Genomic DNA, 18,054 nt, shown 5'->3' on the forward strand with positions numbered 1-18,054 from the left:
ATTGAGAGTGATTCTACAACATCCCTTAGTGCGTTTGAATTACCAAACATCATACCATGGTATCTCCGTAACTGTTGGTGTAATTGTTTGATGTTGGGTCTTTAGATTACTCGATGGCATATCTTCCGCGAAGGTAATCATTCTGCCGATAAGTTAGCGAATCACCGACTATGGTTGATGTTGGGTTTTGTATGTTCGCTACAATTTTTCAAAAACAAACAATAGCCTGATGTTGGACCAAGATGATGTAACGTGTGCGTACAACATATGTCACCTAAGAAGCGAACTTTATTTTTCAACTAATATCTTTTCAAGATTTGATTCAAGAATAAGCTTGAGCTTATCCAGTACGCCAAAACGCGTCTTCCACTACAAGTTACTAAAGGCAGTTTGTTTATTTTATTCAGTCCAAAAATATGTTTCAATATTTTTGGAATGCATCAAATAAAATAAATATGAAGTTTCAAAATATGAAGGGTCATCAGTCATTATGGGTAGACAACAGACTGGATTGCATGGTTTCAAGCCCAAAAGCTCCACATGGGTTGGACACTAATTGCCTTATCATTTATCTCAGTCTTCTCTGCTGGTGCATTCTTTGTGGGATTGAAGCATATGCAATAATCTATGATCAAAATAATCCTCAAGCAGAAGTTTGGCCATCAAATTCAGGAGTCAAAAGTGTGTTATCTAGGTTTAGGAGTTTGTCTGAATTTGAAAGAAACAAAAAGATGTTTGATCAAGAGACCTTCTTAAGGGAAAGTGTATGAAAGGTCGTGATCAATTGAAGAAAAAAACGGAGGAAAATAGGGGGAAGGAAATAGCCAATATAATTGATCATTACATTTATAATTGAGAATTTAGTGGCAATTTAATGAGCAAAGATGATCTCAATATTTTTTCATCATTCATTGATGAGAATTATCCGAAGGAAATTGATCGAAAGATGAAAGGAATGCAAATTGAAGCCCAAGATCCTTAGGATCGTATGAGGTGTCAAGTTAATGAAGTTAAAAGATTTTTTGTTGGAGGCAACCCAATTTTTAGTCCTTTGATGTTTACTAAACATTATTTTTTTATTCAAATAGTAAACATCAAAGGACTAAAAAATTGAGTTTCCTCCCAACAAGCGTTCTTTTAACTTCATTAGCTTGACATCTCATACGACCCTAAGGATTTTGGGCTTCAATTTGCATTACTTTCATCTTTCGATCAATTTCCTTCGGATAATTCTCATCAATGAAAGATAAAAAAACATTGAGATCATCATTGCTCATTAAATTACTACTAAATTCTCCATTATTAATGTAATGTTAAATTATATTGGCTATTTCCTTCCCCCTATTTTCCTCCTTTTTTTTCTTCAATTGAAAACAGCCTTTCTCTACACTTTCCCTTAAAAAGGCCTATTGATCCACCATATTTTTGCTTCGTTCAAATTCAGGTAAACTCCTGAACCTAGATAGCACTCTTTTGACTCCTGCATTTGATGGCCAAACATCTGCTTGAGGATTGTTTTGATCATAGATTACGCTTGTTTTGATCTAGATCTTCGTAATGCCCCCAAGGTTACGCTTGTTTTATGGAAAGCTCGTTTGATAAGTTGGTTGAAGGCAAACATAGACGAATATGTCATGGGCACGCCGGCTACAGCTGCTTGTGGAGGTTTGTTCCATGATTATATGTCTAATTCGTGTGGACCTTTTGCTAAGAATTTTGGACAGGTTTCAGTTCTATATGTTGAAATCTTCGCGATCATAATAGCCACGGAAATTGCTAGTTATCGTGGTTGAAACTATTTATGGATTGAGAGTGATTCTAAGACATCACTTAGTGCGTTTGAATTACCAAACATCATACCATGGTATCTCCGTAACTGTTGGTGTAATTGTTTGATGTTGGGTCTTTAGATTACTCGATGGCATATCTTCCGCGAAGGTAATCATTCTGCCGATAAGTTAGCGAATCACTGACTATGGTTGATGTTGGGTTTTGTATGTTCGCTACAATTTTGCAAAAACAAACAATAGCCAGATGTTGGACCAAGATGATGTAACGTGTGCATACAACATATGCCACCTAAGAAGCGCGCCTTTTTTTCAACTAATATATTTTGAAGATTTGATTCTAGAATAAGCTTGAGCTTATCCAGTACGCCAAAACGCACCTTATTTTGTTTATTTTATTCAGTCCAAAAATATGTTTCAATATTTTTGGAATGCATCAATTTATTTATTTTTTTTGAAGAATTAATTTTTTGAAGTGAACCTTTCTTAAAGAATTATTTAGGAGTAAATCTTGTGAGCTGACCATCGCAATATCCAGTTGTATTTTGAAGCCTTTACTTGCGCAACAAGCTCATTCTAACTCCGACTATATATATGAAGACCTAAACCTATTTTCTAATCATCTAAGCTGTCTTTTCACAAAGCGTGTGTTTTAGGGTTTAGGGTGTTCATTGTTTTTTGTGAGCTTTTTCTTGTGTCACTTTGATGCAAGCTTAAGACTAGGGTTTTGAGTTGTAAGTTGTGTACTAACTCCAAAGCTCTTAAGCAAGGAGGTTATAGGTAGAGGATTGAGATGTTTACGGGTGTTGCCTCGATGTCTAGATGCTCTACTCGCCTAAGAATTTCTCTGTGAGAGATTCCAACAACCTGGTATGATGTCTACATGTTGACATCTTGCTTAGATGTTCAAAATAAATACCATTAAAGCAAGATTTAATTCTATCATCTAATGTCCAAATAGAATATTTACCAAGTATTAGACACAATTTTGTTTGGATTATAATGCATGGATTAAAATAGTCAATTAAACCATTAAAAAATAAAATCCATCCATAATGATTTTCGAAAGAAATTCATTAAATCCATAAATCATTTCAAAAAAGGAATTTAATTACTAAATTGGCCAAAAAAAAAAAATAGACCTGAAGAGGAGTTCCCTTCAAAAGCACACGATGTTTGCTAGAGAAATGCTTCAATGAAGTAGACAATTTAGAATCCTTGTTTTTGAGACGAAGACCTTCTTCAACTATCTGCATGTGGTTATGTATGTATAGAGGTTAAACTCTTAATATCAAAGAATAATGCACTAAAGCACCAAAGAGATGTTTACTAGCTCTAACACTAGAATGGTGAGTAGAATTTTACCATGCACTATTATTGTACCTTCACTTAGATAAATATATGAAATCAACATCATCCGAATCTAATAAAAAAATGACAAAATGTGAGCTATTGCCAAAATAATAGATCAGTTATGTTCATAATGTACCATTTAAACTAAATAATTCCAAAAGTAATTTAAGTCTAATAGCAACATATTTCTGTGTAAAATTCTCTCACAAGTCTAATAAAAAAACGATAAAATCATTTCAGAGGAGAAGAAAATTAAAATACATGATTCATCAAAATTTAAGGACTTCAGAAAAGACACGATGATGAAATGATTCATGAAACAAACTTCTTTTTTGTGAAAATTTCAACAATTTATAAAATGGTCTAAGCCCGACATCTCCCACAATTGTTTATGGTCAATGATTAGTGAACTAAAATTCAAGAATAACTAGACGCTTACCCGTGCGATGCACGGGTCTTATGCTCTATTTTATATTATAATGTCAAAAAATTATTTGTATAAGTAGTAATTTCCAATTGAAATAATTGGTATTATCAAAATAATAGTAACAATAAAAGTTATCTAAATGTGATATAGATGTTAAATATGTGTTTATACATTTAAAAAACTTATTTATTTATACATCACATTTGAAGTTACTTTGGTATTTTCTTCGTTAACATTGGTTAGCAATATCTTTAACTCATTCTTTAAAATAACTTTGGAAATGACAACATATAATTGACCATGAAAAACAATTGACGTTGAATAAGGCATGATTATGAGTTGGATAAACTACTTTATTATTGAATTTGTCATTTATATTAATTTGAAACTCATTGGAGCAACGATAAACCAACTTAACTCATACTCAAAATCGAATATGATAAAAATCATGCGGTGCATACCAACCATTAGTTTTTTTTTTTTACTAACATTAGGAAGTAGTCCTAACAATCGACCAACTTCTTATATACACAAAGAATAGACAAATTTTGAACATTAACTATTTTGAAAAAAAAACAATAAAATACACAAAATAATAAAATTTAAAAAAATTAAAATGGATAAAAACCCAAAACAATAATAATAATAATAATTATTATTATTATTATAATTATAATTAGTACCACACATTAAATGGATGTAAGTGATGTGACTAAATGAAAGGTTTTGATTGATTTGTGGATTAGGGTTTAGATAGACAATTGGACAACTATCTAAGATTTATATATATAGATAGTTTGAACGCAACTACCACTTTTCTATCTAAATTCATGCATATAACATTCTGGGATAAATGAATTTCAAATCAATCCAAAGTTCAAAAACATATACATTAACCAATAACATAATAATCTGGTATTATTTTTCATATATGCAAAGATAAAAAAATTCTAATAGTTGAACCTGCAAACAAGTATTTAATCAACTATAGTCCATTCAGGCCGAATGACAACAAAATCTTCATCCAATTTTCAGATTGTTGTCAATTGAAGATGAAAGTTGTTTAATTTAACCTTTAAACCAAAATTTTTCTTGAAAGCCTTAAGAAACTCACCCTAAAGAGAAAATTTATGTAGCTGGTAAATGGACAATACCGACAGATCACACTGATAAAAAGACTCAACAAATAAAAACATAAAAGACATTTTTGAAAGTAAAATTTCAACATAATACTCAAAACTAAAAATTGTAGTGGTAATGGACAGGGAAATGAAAATTTACATATCTTTTACTAGTGAAAGGAATGTTGAGTTGCTCATAAGCAAGCATTGTGATGATGTGGTAGAGGAGGAGGAGGAGGAGAGAGTGGCGGCTGGGCATAGTATATGCATAGTTGTTACTTTGTTTTATATTTAGGGTTAGTGAAGTGGGTTGGGCTTTGGGCCATGTAGACATTTTTTTCTACATGTATGTTGTGTTTATGTAAAAAAATAAAATTGTGTCTGGGTGTTGAAATGTACATTTTTTTTATGTATTTATTTTGTATCCGTTTCAAATTGTTTAATAATAGTTGAACCGGTTGAACCAATTGAACCATTGTCCAAAGGTCATAACTGTTCGATCTCTGGTCCGGTATTTAAAACATTGTGAAATACTCTATATTTAGTCAAAAATAAATAAAATACTCTATAAAATAATAAAAAATGATATTATTCTTTGTATGGATAAGTAAATTTTCCTAACTTGTAAAAAGGTATTAAAATAAATTTTTTATTTTTCACTTCTCCCTCCTAATTAAAATATTTGCTTAAATAGACATAATGGATATAGATGGTAATTAAGAATTAATTTTAAAAGGAAACCAATAAAAAAAATAAAAGAATTGTATTGTTGTCTTTTACCATTTGTGTATCTTTTCCATCCAATTTATCTGACTCATAAGCTAAATTTGAACTTTCCAACTTACCTACTTTTCTTATTGCAGGTTTACCCTATATGCAAACTATTCCACTTAGGCCACTTGATTTTTATTTTTTTTACTAATATTCAGATTTACTTGCTATCTACTCTTTCCTATTTCATTTTCATTTCTTTTTTTCTTTCCTTTTCGTTTTTTTTTTTCACTTGAATTTTTGTTGCTTACTTTGTGCTCATCGCATGAAACAAACACTATTTTAATGGGCTCACCTAGAGTTTTATCAAGACATATATCACATTGAATGTTTTTTATTAGATACATTGATTATTATTTTTGAAAAAGATCTTGATCAATACTCTCCGTATACTTGTTGAAATTATTATTTTTGAAAATTTATTGGGATAAAGTTTGATGAAAGAGCTTGACCAAAAAAAAAAGTTAGATGAAAGAGAGAAAAATTAAATTGAGTCAAGAATATATATATATATATATATATATATATATATATATATATATATATATGGGTTTGAAAAATTAAAGTTGAGAATTATCCCAAAAATAATATTTCAAAAATTAATTTGAGGATTTTAATTTAGGTTGGCAGACGAAGAAGATGTTGAATATTATTGTGTTTCTAGGATTAGTTGATTAGTTCCATGGATTTTCTTTTTGTTGTTTTATAAAAGTTTGATGAAATTTTTAAGGAAAGTATAAACAGGTGAATATTCCACTCGTACTTTTTTTTTTTTTTTAAAAGGAGCTACTACCTCAAAAGTCAAAACATATATTAAGGGTTAAATATGTTTTTGTTCTCTATAGTTTCACAGAATTTTTGTTTTAGTCTCCGAAATTTGTTTTCACACTTTTTAGTACCTGGAGTTTCATTAGTCAATAGTTTTAGTCTCTGCCGTCCACATGGGTTTAATGGAGAATGACGTGGCACAGCCATATGTATTTTTTTTTGGCTTGCCACATCACCAATCAGTTTTTTAAAAAAAAAATCAAAATTTTTTTCAATCTTTTTTTTAAAAAAATTTTCGCACCCCAATCCCAATTAAAAGGAAAAAAAATCTTAATTATTTGCCATTTTTCTCTAATTAGTTGGTTTTGTTATAACCAAATTTCTATTAATGAAAGAATTTAGAAAAATAAATTGAGTTAATTAATAATTAAATTAATAATTAAACTGAGAAAAAGAAAATTAGGTTTATGGTCTTTTTAACAATTTGGTTAATTAATAAAATAAATTTAGTTAATTAATAATTTAATTAAATTAAACCGAACGCAATTTCAGTTTTGATTTCTGGGATTGGGAAGATTGGGAGGTTTATGGCGCCATGAATTCTAAGTTCTGTTCTGCGTTCATCGCATTTTATTTTCTACCGGTTCTATTTTGCGATTGGTCTTTTAACAATTTGTTTAATCTAATTTTTCTTTTTCTCAATTTAATTATTAATTAACTAAATTTATTTTTCTAAATTCCTTCATTATAGAAATTTGCGATGAACGCAGAACAGAACTTAGAATTCATGGCGCCATAAACCTCCCAATCTTCCCAATCCCAGAAATCAAAACTGAAATTGCGTTCGGTTTAATTTAATTAAATTATTAATTAACTAAATTTATTTTATTAATTAACCAAATTGTTAAAAAGACCATAAACCTAATTTTCTTTTTCTCAGTTTAATTATTAATTTAATTATTAATTAACTAAATTTATTTTTCTAAATTCCTTCATTATAGAAATTTGGTTATAACAAAACCAACTAATTAGAGAAGAAATTGCAAATAATTAGAATTTTTTTTCCTTTTAGTTGGATTGGGGGTGCAAAAAAAAAACTGAAAAAAATTAAATTAGTTAAAGATATTTTAGGTTTCACAATGGTCCTTTAAAAAAAATGTCTGAATTAGTCCTTAAAGACATCTCCGTTAATCACAATGGTCCCTTCCGTCTAATTTTCACGGAAAACGTAAAGTTTTGATGACGTGACAAGTCATTTTCCAAAAAAAAAAAAACAAAGGTAAGATTTTTTTTTTTCGGATTTCATCTTCTTCACCATTTCCTTCATCTTCTTCCTTATGTTGATTTGTTGTTGTTGTTTCTCACACCTAATTACTATGTTATCTTCCCTAATTCCCAAATCCTTGTTCCTTCTTCCTCCTCAAGGCACACAAAATCTTTGTTCCTTTCTTATTCTCTTCAATTGAGGTTGTTGTTATTATTGTTACCTTATTGGGTAGATTTTTTCATTTCGGTTTAAAATCCATAATTTTATTTTGGTAAGAAAAACTCAGAAATTCGAAGAGATGATGAACATCCAATGTTAAATTTTAATAAAAAGTATCTAGTTTTGGTTTGTATACCATTACCTTTAATTTGTTGCAAATTCGAAAATGTTGAAGTTGCAATTTGTTTGATGAATTTATGAACATGGTGAGGAAGATGAAGAACAAGGTAAATGAAGAAGATGAAGAAATAGAGAGAAAAAATTATTTGGTAATGGTGTGTTAGGGTCGTGAAAATAGATTTACTCTACTTCCAGGGTAAAGAAACCTCCCAAGAAGAAGAAGATAAGAAGAAAAGACTAATTTTTCATATTGCATAATGATTAAATAAGCCAATACAAGTTTATATAATACTAACAAACTTATTCTAGAAGGTAGATGAGTCACCACTTCATTTCATTTCATTTTCGACTTGACACTAACTTGGGCCTCACGATCATACCATTACCCACCCCTTCAAAATCAACCTTGTCCTCAAGGTTGTTAAAAACAATATTGAAGAGATAAATTTTCCTGGATCCCACTGCTTCATGTGAAAGGACCTCCCTGTTGTAGACAAACCCAATTGTTGACCTGGATCCCATGGTTCAAAGTGAGCACAAGAAATTGGAAACAAATCACAGGTGGATGCATGCCCCACCTTTGTTAACACCTTTGAGTTTGTGCAATTAACATTGAGTTCATTGTCATTGTTAACTTGGTCCATATTAGCAAACACGCAATAAAAAGAAGACCAAAGAACTTGTCCAATCTTCAAAGAATGAAGGCCATATATCCTCCTCATAAACAGAAGAATACATAATAGCAATAAAGTTCTCCCTGGATCATTAATATCAGTACCAATACTAAAGGAAACACCACAAGGATTATCCCAAGCACAAACCTTTTCGAATTGACCCTGTGTAAACATATTTTTACCTTTAATTTGCCACCATGTACCCTTACCAACTATACAGTAGTCATGGTAATGAGTGAAGAAAATTTGAAAATTCAAACTATCAACTTCAAGTTGATCCATAATTTGAACATGGTAAAATTCAAGAGCATCACTCCATGATGACAGAAGCATCTTCTTATGCCTAATTCTTTCCATCATTTCAACTTCAACAACCTTGATGTAATAAATGATTTCCTCATTGTAAACATATTTGTGGACAAACATGGAATCACTACAACATTGATCATATCATTATCAACCCCTCTAAAAGTGATCTTGTCCTCAAGATCAATGGCTATATTGACAACCAGTTTTGATGATATTCCAATGTTGAGCCAAGTTGCCTTCTCATACTCAACTTGATCAATAGTAGCATCACATTTTGAATGTAGATGTTGACTTTTAATTTTGATCAAGGATAGAACAACTGTGATAATGAACAAAGGACTAAAATTTATAACTGTGTGAATATTGTTACTGATAGAGAGCATGTAGAGGTTGGGTATAAAGACTAGAGCATTAGTTCCATTGGAAGCTAGAAATACTACATGTTTCACATTGGTGCCATGGATACAAATAGGGATGATTGGAGAGTGCTTAAGCATTAATGAGGCAACACTAATAGTGGGGTATGGATGAAGTTGGCCAAGTAAGCCAAAATCCGAAGTTCCAAATGAATTATAAGCAGCTTCATTTGACCAAAGAAAAAATACATTCTCAAAAATAGTGGTTAAATCACTTTTGGGATTTTTTGCCAATGAATGTGAAATGTGTGGATCCATTAGTGTGGGGCTTGCAAGAATAGAGAATTGTGAGCACATAGCTTCCCAATTACATGAAACAGAAAAATATTGAAGAGAGAGGACAACTCCATAAGGATTTGGAAATCAAGACAAATTGACTAAGCACAAACATTAAGCAAGGGGTGAAGCATCTTTTCTTAATCATCACTACACAGTAAACAAAGTCACTACCATTAATCCAACTCAGCCACTCAGGTAACCATAGACCCCATATATAAATGGAATATCCACAACAACACCACACTTGAAGACAAACTCATGTGTTAACAATTCTTTCTCGTTCAATATAGCAACTATTTCAAATCCCACTAAAAGAGAATTAGGAAAAATGCAATATTTTGAGGCATCACTAAAAGCATAAGTTTTGCATAAATCCAATAACATTGATGTGTAGACTTCCCAACCATAAGTGTTAATCAAAACTCCTTGAATGAAGGTCAACCAAGAGCCAACACTTTGCCCTGACATTTCAGCAAACACCTTTTGTTAGGGTTGTGAAAGCATCAATGTTAGGGTTGTGAAAATAGATTTACTATACTTCGAGAGTAAAGAAGTTTCCTAAGAACAAGATAAAAAGAAAAGATTAATTTCTCACATTGCATAATGTTTGGGCTTGACACTAACTTGGGCTTTATGATCATAACATGGTGCACCGTTAGATATGGTGGAAATTCAAAATTCAATGGCTATTGTTTTTCAATAAGATCAAACGGTTTAAATTAAGAGATTTATTGAGATCTATGGTGCACCAAATGTAACGTTAGTCCACCCAGGGGCGTCTCCGAGTTTTAGGAGGCTCTGTGCAAAATATAAAAGTGGCCCCTTAATAAAAAAAAATTATTGATTTAAATTGCATATAATATAAAAAAAAAACATTCTTGTAAACATATAAATTATCAATATTAAATCTTACATTAAATTAAATGAAACAAGAAATACAAAATAATCATCTTTGAATATAACGTCAAAAAAGAACATCATAATCTAAGATTAAATTTTATGCAAAGATTAAAATGGACTAGAACTATATTTACGAGTATAGATAACTAATACATTGATACTCATGATATTTATGAACATTAACAATATATAACTATTATTTTAGGGCATAAAAATTAATCTATTAATATACATCTGATATTTTATAGGTATAAATAATATATAAGTAATATTATAGGACCTCAAAATTTTGAGTTGAGGCCCTCAAAATTTTGAGGCCATATGCCGTCGCACACCTCGCACATGCAAGCGAGCCTCCTCTGAGTCCACCTAATGCATTTTGTGTTAAAAACTAACGGAAGGGACCATTGTGATTAAAAGAAATGTCTTTAAGAAATGTCTTTAAGAAATTCTCTCAATTCAGACCTTTTTTTTTTTCTCTTTAAGGACCATTGTAAAACCTAAAATGTCTTTAAGGGACCATTTAACTAATTTAGCCAACATTTTTCTACTATATCAAAGATGGATAAAAACAAAAAAGTGAAGAGTATACGAGATTGAAAGAGAGAGACCGATGGAAAACCATTAATTTGCATCTTAATGGTTGTTCGATCAGTTTTGGTTACGAAGAGATAAAATTTTAGAAACCCACACCCGACTATATGCAACCATTTATGCCCAATTTTTCGCAATTGTTAACCCGAAACCCAACCCAAATCGAACCGAATGCTTTAATGTATTGTCGGTTATATCAGTTTAGAGTCGGATCGTTCGATTCTTCTTCGAGACTCCCACTCTATAAATAACTTTGGTGAAAGTCCTACATAGATTTGAATCACATCGATTTTTTTTAATCTTTATTCATCCAATTCCCTCGACACCGGAGGCTATTCTTACTGTTTTTTGTAGATAATTCTTGATTCTTGATACAATCTCGTATTATTTTATCTATTTATATTCTCAGAATATGACACTCTTATACATACCAAAAACCAGCCAAAGAACCAAAAGACCAAGACATGAAATGAAATTGAAATAAAACAACAACAACACAAACAAAAAACAACCTTAACAACAACAAATGGCATCATTAGCAACAAATTTCTCAGGTTTTGTCCTATTCTTCCCCATTGGAATTCATCGTTTAGTCTCTTCATCCTCTCTCTACATTCAAAACCCATCTCATTTCCGATCCAAACTCTGGTATCTCTCCGACCCAAAATGGAAAAATCTCGATCTTTATCTTCTTCTCATAGCTTTACCTATTGCATCACTCTCTGAATTTTTTCTCTTTCTCTCTTTTTCTAACCACCCAACTTACAGATTCTCATTCTTCCAACAATCTTTCGCTGTTTTAGCCTTCTGGGTCTTGATCATATTGATCATTTTCTTTGAATATGTTAACTCGATCTTTGTTAATGAAAGTTTTGTTTTTGTTTTTGGTGGGGTTGTTTTTTTGATGGAATATTCTGTTATGGATAAAGGGATTTCAGGTGTTGCTGGTGTTGTTTATGGATTGTTAGGTGGATTGACTCTTGTTTGTTCTTTTGCTTGTTTTTATTTGTCTGTTAAGCCTTCTGCTTTTTTTGCTGAGTTTTTTTTGTCTTCTGGGTTGGTTTTTAAGGGTACTTGGTTGTTGCAAATTGGGTTTTCTTTGTATACTGATGTTTTTGGATTGAAAGGGTGTAAAAAGATTTCGATTTCGAGTTTGACTCCTCAAATGGATAATGTTGATGTTCAATGTGATCTTAATGAGGATAGTTTGAGGGGTGTTGCTATGATGGAACTATTGTTCATTTTGCATGCTATTGTGGTGTTAGTTTTGGTACTTGGATTGTTTGGAGTGTTGGCTGGTAATAGGAATTTGAGAGGTGGTGAGGCGAAGGGACCGTTGTTGTCTGAGCATGATGTTTCTGAGCTGGAGATGGGATGAAATTTGAATGGATTTTGTTTTGATGGTGACAATGAAGGAAAGTTTGCAATGTGAATCGATAATGTTTTTTGAAATTCCAGGTTAGAAAGTGCTTACCTAATTTAGTATTTTGTTTAATTGATTTTGTAACAGTGTTTCATGTCAAGATATTTTGAACAATGTATATGTTTACAATATAATCAATGGAAGTTATAGCATTTGGAGAAAATTTGATGATTGTGATCTTGTGATACATCTTTTATATCAAGTCTTTATACTTTTTATTGTATTCAATGCGGTTGGGGATTGGATCTAGGTACTCTCGGGTACTTGCAAGGTAGAGTCGGAAAATGTTAGTGCAGCAAACCTGACTCTAAGTAAACAGATAACTAAACACACAAAAACACAATGGTTGACCATAGAGTTTGACCAATTGTTCTGATGTCACCGACATCAGAGTGGCTGCGGTAGTTTTCTATTATGCAATACTTAGGATTATAGAACACAGGCTGTGTTAAAATACTACGGTGATTACAAGTTTATCCCTAAACTGTACAGCGGGTGTAAAGAAGCTTTCTAGTCCCATTCCAATGCTTTCTAGAAGTGTACTTTCATAATGAAAGGTTCTTTTTGTTTATAGACTCTGAGTGGTGAGTGGGTAACAAAGAACTTTAACTTTATGCCGTGACTGAGACTTACTGGTACTCTGTTCATGATTCTTAGAAACTCAGTGAGAAATGTATGTTCACCACAGAGATGAAGTTATACAGTTCAGTTATAACAGTACACAGGTAGTTAGAAAAGGAAAATAGCAAAACCAACTAGGAGATTGGGCGTAATTCCCAACTACCTTTTCTCAGCTTCCTATTCTATATTTATTGACTAATCCAAATGAATTGGGCTTTATTGCCTCTAATCCACTTGGGGATGCCCGTTTACATTATCCTGTTGTTGTCTAAACCTCATTCTAGCATAGGTATTTATAATAGGGAGGTTTACTACCAACAGCTTCATGCCTTAAGAGCTTGTGCACGAGTGAGCATGGTAGTGATGTATAATACAATTAAGAAGGGTTCTTCAATGACGGTGCACATTATAGATGTAATATTAAAAAAATCATTTATTTGCTTTCACCTAACAATTTAAGATTTTAGGAGAATTGTTCGTGACATTAACAATCCTAAGGGGGCAATAAATAGTATCTATGTAGCACTAACACTTCAGATTGAAGGCATGTCTGATGTTTGACACGTGTCATGTGCTTCATAGAATAGGAGCAGACTACATTTCTTGTAGATCATTGGTGAGTTTACTAAATCTTCTTCAATGAAAATGTTAATGGTATTTTTAATGGTTGCCTTTTGTAGATTGGTTCATGCCAGAAATGTTTAGAAACAAATAAAGGTAGAACTTCATGCATAACTGAGTTTTTAAGCTGCTAGACTTGTTTTGTTTCTTTCAAGTATAATTATGTCAAGTATCTGGTGTTTAAAACGTGTTCCTAATAAGAACGCATATTCACTCTTCAGAGTTACACTTCTAAATACTCAAGCCAAACAAACATTATAGTATGAACACCAACTTCTTGAGGAATGAATATCCTCTCTTTTGTTTACAATAATCAAATAGTTTAAAGTCAGATAAATTTTTTTTATAACTATATACAATACACTTGAGCAAATAGTGCACTTAAGACATTCCAGGTCTATCTCACTTAGTTGGAGTCCATATATTACATAAGAAATAATAACTGCAAAAGTATCTACTCTAATTTTGTATATTTTGTTGAAGAAAATTTTGGGAACCTCAACCAACGTTGACGAAATCGTGTAAATCCGTGAATTTTAAGTCGGAAAGGTATTCTCTTGATTTTTCTTCCCAAGGTGCGCCATCTTTGTTTCATGGTGTGTTTTGATGATTTTACTAGTTTCTTGGTATACCTACACCCTGCATGTTGAATAGAAATTCTAAATGAACAATATGCACTGTGTCCGACAACTTTCTCATTTTCTTACTTTATATTACGTCTGTCCTCCATATCTACGAAGAGTTTAATTTTGATACATTATCAGTATAATATTTTTTACATTGTCAACAAATCACAATCAACCGTATATGTGACCTTAGAAGTAGTTATGCTTGACGTCAAACATTTTTAATAATTTGGCGGTTATGATTGATTGGCAATGTAAACATTCTTTATACTGACAGTGTATATAAATTAAATTCTATTTAAGAATACAGTTGTCTAGTATATAAATGAAAAGTTAATAGAATACCTTTTAAGGGCTAATTATGACACAAGTTAAAAGTATGATCTATCTACATGATTTGTAAATTTTATTATCAGTAGAAAACAGACCTTGATGTTTTTTCACTTGTTTGGTTTGTTCATTTTCTTCTGAGTTTGTTTGGTGCAGAACCTGCATATAAGACGAAAGGATTACTGTTTGTCAAACGAGGTTTAGCCATTTTTAGTAGATAACTGTCTGTCACACAAACATTATTATTTCTGGCGTAGGAAATGCCTTTTTGTAGGCACTTTGAGCATGAATGGATCTCATTTAGGTCTCACTTGTGTTCAAATTCTGTTACCCTATAAGGCTATAGTGCTGGAATAGCCGTTACTTGACAACACCTTGTACTACATAGTGTATCACAGAATTATAACGATTTGTTCAAATTCCTATAATGGTGTAGCGCCGTTGTAGCCACTATTTGACAACACTGGTCTCACTATGCACATTAAATTTCAATGCTGCCTGTATAGAAATCTATGTACCTGAACCAAATTTTCCAAACGTTTCCTCATCCTTCTGTGAATGAAACCTTTGGTGCTCTGCAGTAAAGATGGTAGTCAAAGATGTCAGAAATTTTCAATTGGAAGTAGTCCTTATTATGAAACAATATTACTAATATTGTTACCTTTACATGATATCTAACATTTGCATTAAAATTTAATAGATTCCATACAGTTTTGTCTAGCCTATTGCCTTCAACATGCCGAGAAGAGATTTCTATAAAATACCAAAAAATAGTTAGTCACAAGTGTCTTGGAATCCATCTTACTCAACATTTCTTTTCTTGAGCTCATTTTATTTGAATTTAGGCTCTGATTGGATAAACAGCTTATTTAAGCGTTCATAACATGAAGATAAGATCAAGTCAAAAAATTTCATACAAGTTATAAGTTGTTTTCATAATCTATCTTGGATAAGTTCATATAAGACAATCCAATCAATTTATGGCTTGTAGGGAAGTTGTTCATGGAGTAATTGTTGGAGGAGAATAGTATACCAAAAGAGACAAACCCTCCATTGGTATTCAAATCCTCAAAAGCTTCTCCTCTCAACTCTGGTGGAGGAATGGCTGACCAGCTGCAAGGTGGTGTCTTTATCCATTTATCTGAATTTCCAACATCCACGAGCTCCTGTCGTAGGTAGTAAAACAAATGAGTTGAAACCACATTGAGTTTAAAATAAATTACTTAGTTGTGTTTTCTTAGCTGCAAACCTGAAAGAAAGCTGTCGCAATAATGACATCCGAGTTTTCTTTGAAACGGATCGGGAATATTGCTATGATTTTCTGTGGCTGTATGCAGCATGAATTATATATCAAATCGGAAAGGCATTAGAATATGAACAACTTTGATTATGAATGTATCATTCTTATACTTATCGTCTGTTTGAATTGACTTATTTGAGTTAATTTTCTGACATAAGCACTTGTAAAACTATATGAGAAAGCTTATAGACACAGCTTATGACATGTGATGTCTATAAGCTGTTTTCACCTTATTTCCATAAGTTGTCTAGGATAGGTTAATGAAGACAACTTATAACTTATATGAAAAACAATTTGACTTTATTTTATATTTCGCTATAAAAATAGTTTATATATATGGTAAGTGTTTATGCTATTAGGCTTTAATTAAACTGTTTATCCAAATAGGGACTTAGTTTTCTTGTTTTTCTTTGGCATTCTTCATGACAAGTTCAAATTAAGATTTTATTGCATAGGAATTACCTGCCTGATGACAAAGAATGGTTCTCTTGGATGATAAACTACTTTGATTGGTTTGTACATCCCCTGAACTGCATCATCAGAATTCACATTCCACAGTATTTCTTTCAGCTGTGAACTCAGAATTACTGATTGAATTGTGGAAATATCCTCAATGACCTTGACATAGTCTACAACAAGAATTGTGTATCATTAGACAAGTTGAAATGTCAAGTTAGCTTATTTGAAAATCATACATTTGCAAGCTGTATGGTGTGGGAATATTAATAATTGATTCGTTTTTTACACCTAAAAATGTAGATTCGTACGAATCTACATATAATTCATGAATTTGATAACCTTGGTAGCAACTATACTGCAAATGAATTAAGGGAAACAAACCTTTGTTTCTTGGAATGTGATCTAGGTTAAGCTTCAAAGTAAGCTGAAATCCTTCTCTAGCAGGTTCTTCAATCTCCACAAGGTTAGGACAAATTCCCTTTATCTTTTCAATGGTGTATGAAGAAAGTGTATTTGGTAGGGTTCCATGGCAAAGAGGAGGTATTGATAATGATAAGTAGGCCACAAGTGGATTAGAGGCTTGAGACTGTAAGGTAACAAAGGATTAATCAATTTTTTATTGAAAAGTTTGTTCATACTTCAACTGGTATATGTTTGGATTGACGTTAAGTTTAATGAAATCACGGTAATACTGTAATTTTGTTGAAACTTCAAAGTATAGTGATTTTGCCAAACTCATCGCTGATCCAAACATACATAGAATCTCACTGAATTTATCAACAAAAAGTGTGATTACACTGTTAAAATTTTAGGAAGTGGAGATTTTTACCTGAATATGGTATTCCACTGATCCAAATTCATATAAATGATGATCAATCTCTATGGACTTCTCAGCACTGTAAATAAGTGATGAAGAATCACTTCAACAACATTTTCTAAGACGTAAGCACATTTTACTAAACTGCGTGAACAAATGATCACATGTTATTGGTTTAATTTCAATTTATGTTTTTATTTACTCTTCGGTTTACTCGTTTGTTACTAGTTGCTCCTAGGTCTCTAGATGTAATGCAATATGTATATGTATAAAATAAAGTCTTCTTACCGATACAACTTGAGAAGTATTTGCTTCAGAGCAGGGGATGCTCTGTCAATGCATGCCATATTCAGATAAAACAATCTTCTTTCTGCTCTCAAATTATGTGAATACACATTTCATTGTTTATATTCTGAACTATATATATACAAAATCTAAGAATATCATATTTCAACTGTTTTTTGATAATGAATTAAGTTTTGAGTGAAATGTAAGTTCCATCTTTTGTAAATTGTAATCATGTTTGGTAACCTTTGAAGCAAATCCACATAGCCACCCGCTTACACTCAACATTCCTTTTCATTTGCTTCCTTTGTTTGTATGTCACTTTCCATTCTATTCAACTTCTTCATAAGTGCTCCCTCTAGACTTAAATATAAATAAATGTATTTTGAACTATCCTCGTGATTGTATTTTGAACTCTTTGCAAATGATGAGTTAACTTAGTTTTGTTGGGTCACGACGAGTCAGTTGGGTTTTCATTCATCTTGAGTTTAAGAATAATTATATAACTGAGTTGAATATCGCACTTTTACCCAAAAAGCTTAAGACATTAAATTTATAAGTCATCTT

At 31.7% G+C, this 18,054-nt stretch overlaps 2 protein-coding genes across 3 annotated transcripts; one reads left to right on the forward strand and one right to left on the reverse strand.

The window, feature by feature from the left end:
• Positions 1 to 11,441: 11,441 nt before the first annotated feature.
• Positions 11,442 to 15,795, forward strand: LOC123888465. Its single transcript, XM_045937534.1, has 2 exons — positions 11,442 to 12,463; positions 15,618 to 15,795. The coding sequence occupies exon 1, from the start codon at positions 11,532 to 11,534 to the stop codon at positions 12,381 to 12,383; it is 852 nt and encodes a 283-aa protein (XP_045793490.1). The 5' UTR covers positions 11,442 to 11,531; the 3' UTR covers positions 12,384 to 12,463; positions 15,618 to 15,795.
• On the reverse strand, positions 13,875 to 17,634 carry LOC123888450 (actin-related protein 2/3 complex subunit 2B). Of its 2 annotated transcripts, none has more exons than XM_045937525.1 (10): positions 17,491 to 17,634; positions 17,215 to 17,281; positions 16,767 to 16,971; positions 16,389 to 16,555; positions 15,876 to 15,953; positions 15,660 to 15,792; positions 15,288 to 15,379; positions 15,145 to 15,201; positions 14,725 to 14,785; positions 13,875 to 14,309 (listed from the first exon to the last, which is right to left on the reverse strand). In XM_045937525.1, the coding sequence occupies exons 1-10, from the start codon at positions 17,547 to 17,549 to the stop codon at positions 14,125 to 14,127; spliced, it is 1,104 nt and encodes a 367-aa protein (XP_045793481.1). In that variant the 5' UTR covers positions 17,550 to 17,634; the 3' UTR covers positions 13,875 to 14,124. The 2 variants fall into 2 exon arrangements, with proteins under 2 accessions (XP_045793481.1, XP_045793473.1); XM_045937517.1 differs by having other exon boundaries at positions 17,215 to 17,305; positions 17,491 to 17,631.
• Positions 17,635 to 18,054: the final 420 nt, after the last annotated feature.

This window comes from Trifolium pratense, linkage group LG1 (assembly GCF_020283565.1).
Source record: "Trifolium pratense cultivar HEN17-A07 linkage group LG1, ARS_RC_1.1, whole genome shotgun sequence".
Classification (NCBI taxonomy): Eukaryota; Viridiplantae; Streptophyta; class Magnoliopsida; order Fabales; family Fabaceae; genus Trifolium; species Trifolium pratense.

What these genes read in the sequence shown, in the direction of transcription:
- LOC123888465 (XM_045937534.1), top strand. Translation starts at nt 11,532, where the DNA reads ATGGCATCATTAGCAACAAATTTCTCAGGTTTTGTCCTATTCTTCCCC.
- LOC123888450 (XM_045937517.1), bottom strand. Translation starts at nt 17,549, where the DNA reads ATGGCATGCATTGACAGAGCATCCCCTGCTCTGAAGCAAATACTTCTC. An exon ending in ATACTTCTCAAGTTGTATCG is followed by an intron (nt 17,306 to 17,490) that starts GTAAGAAGACTT and finishes ATGTTGTTGAAG; the next exon opens with TGATTCTTCATCACTTATTT. An exon ending in CATTCTTTGTCATCAGGCAG is followed by an intron (nt 15,954 to 16,388) that starts GTAATTCCTATG and finishes TGCTGCATACAG; the next exon opens with CCACAGAAAATCATAGCAAT.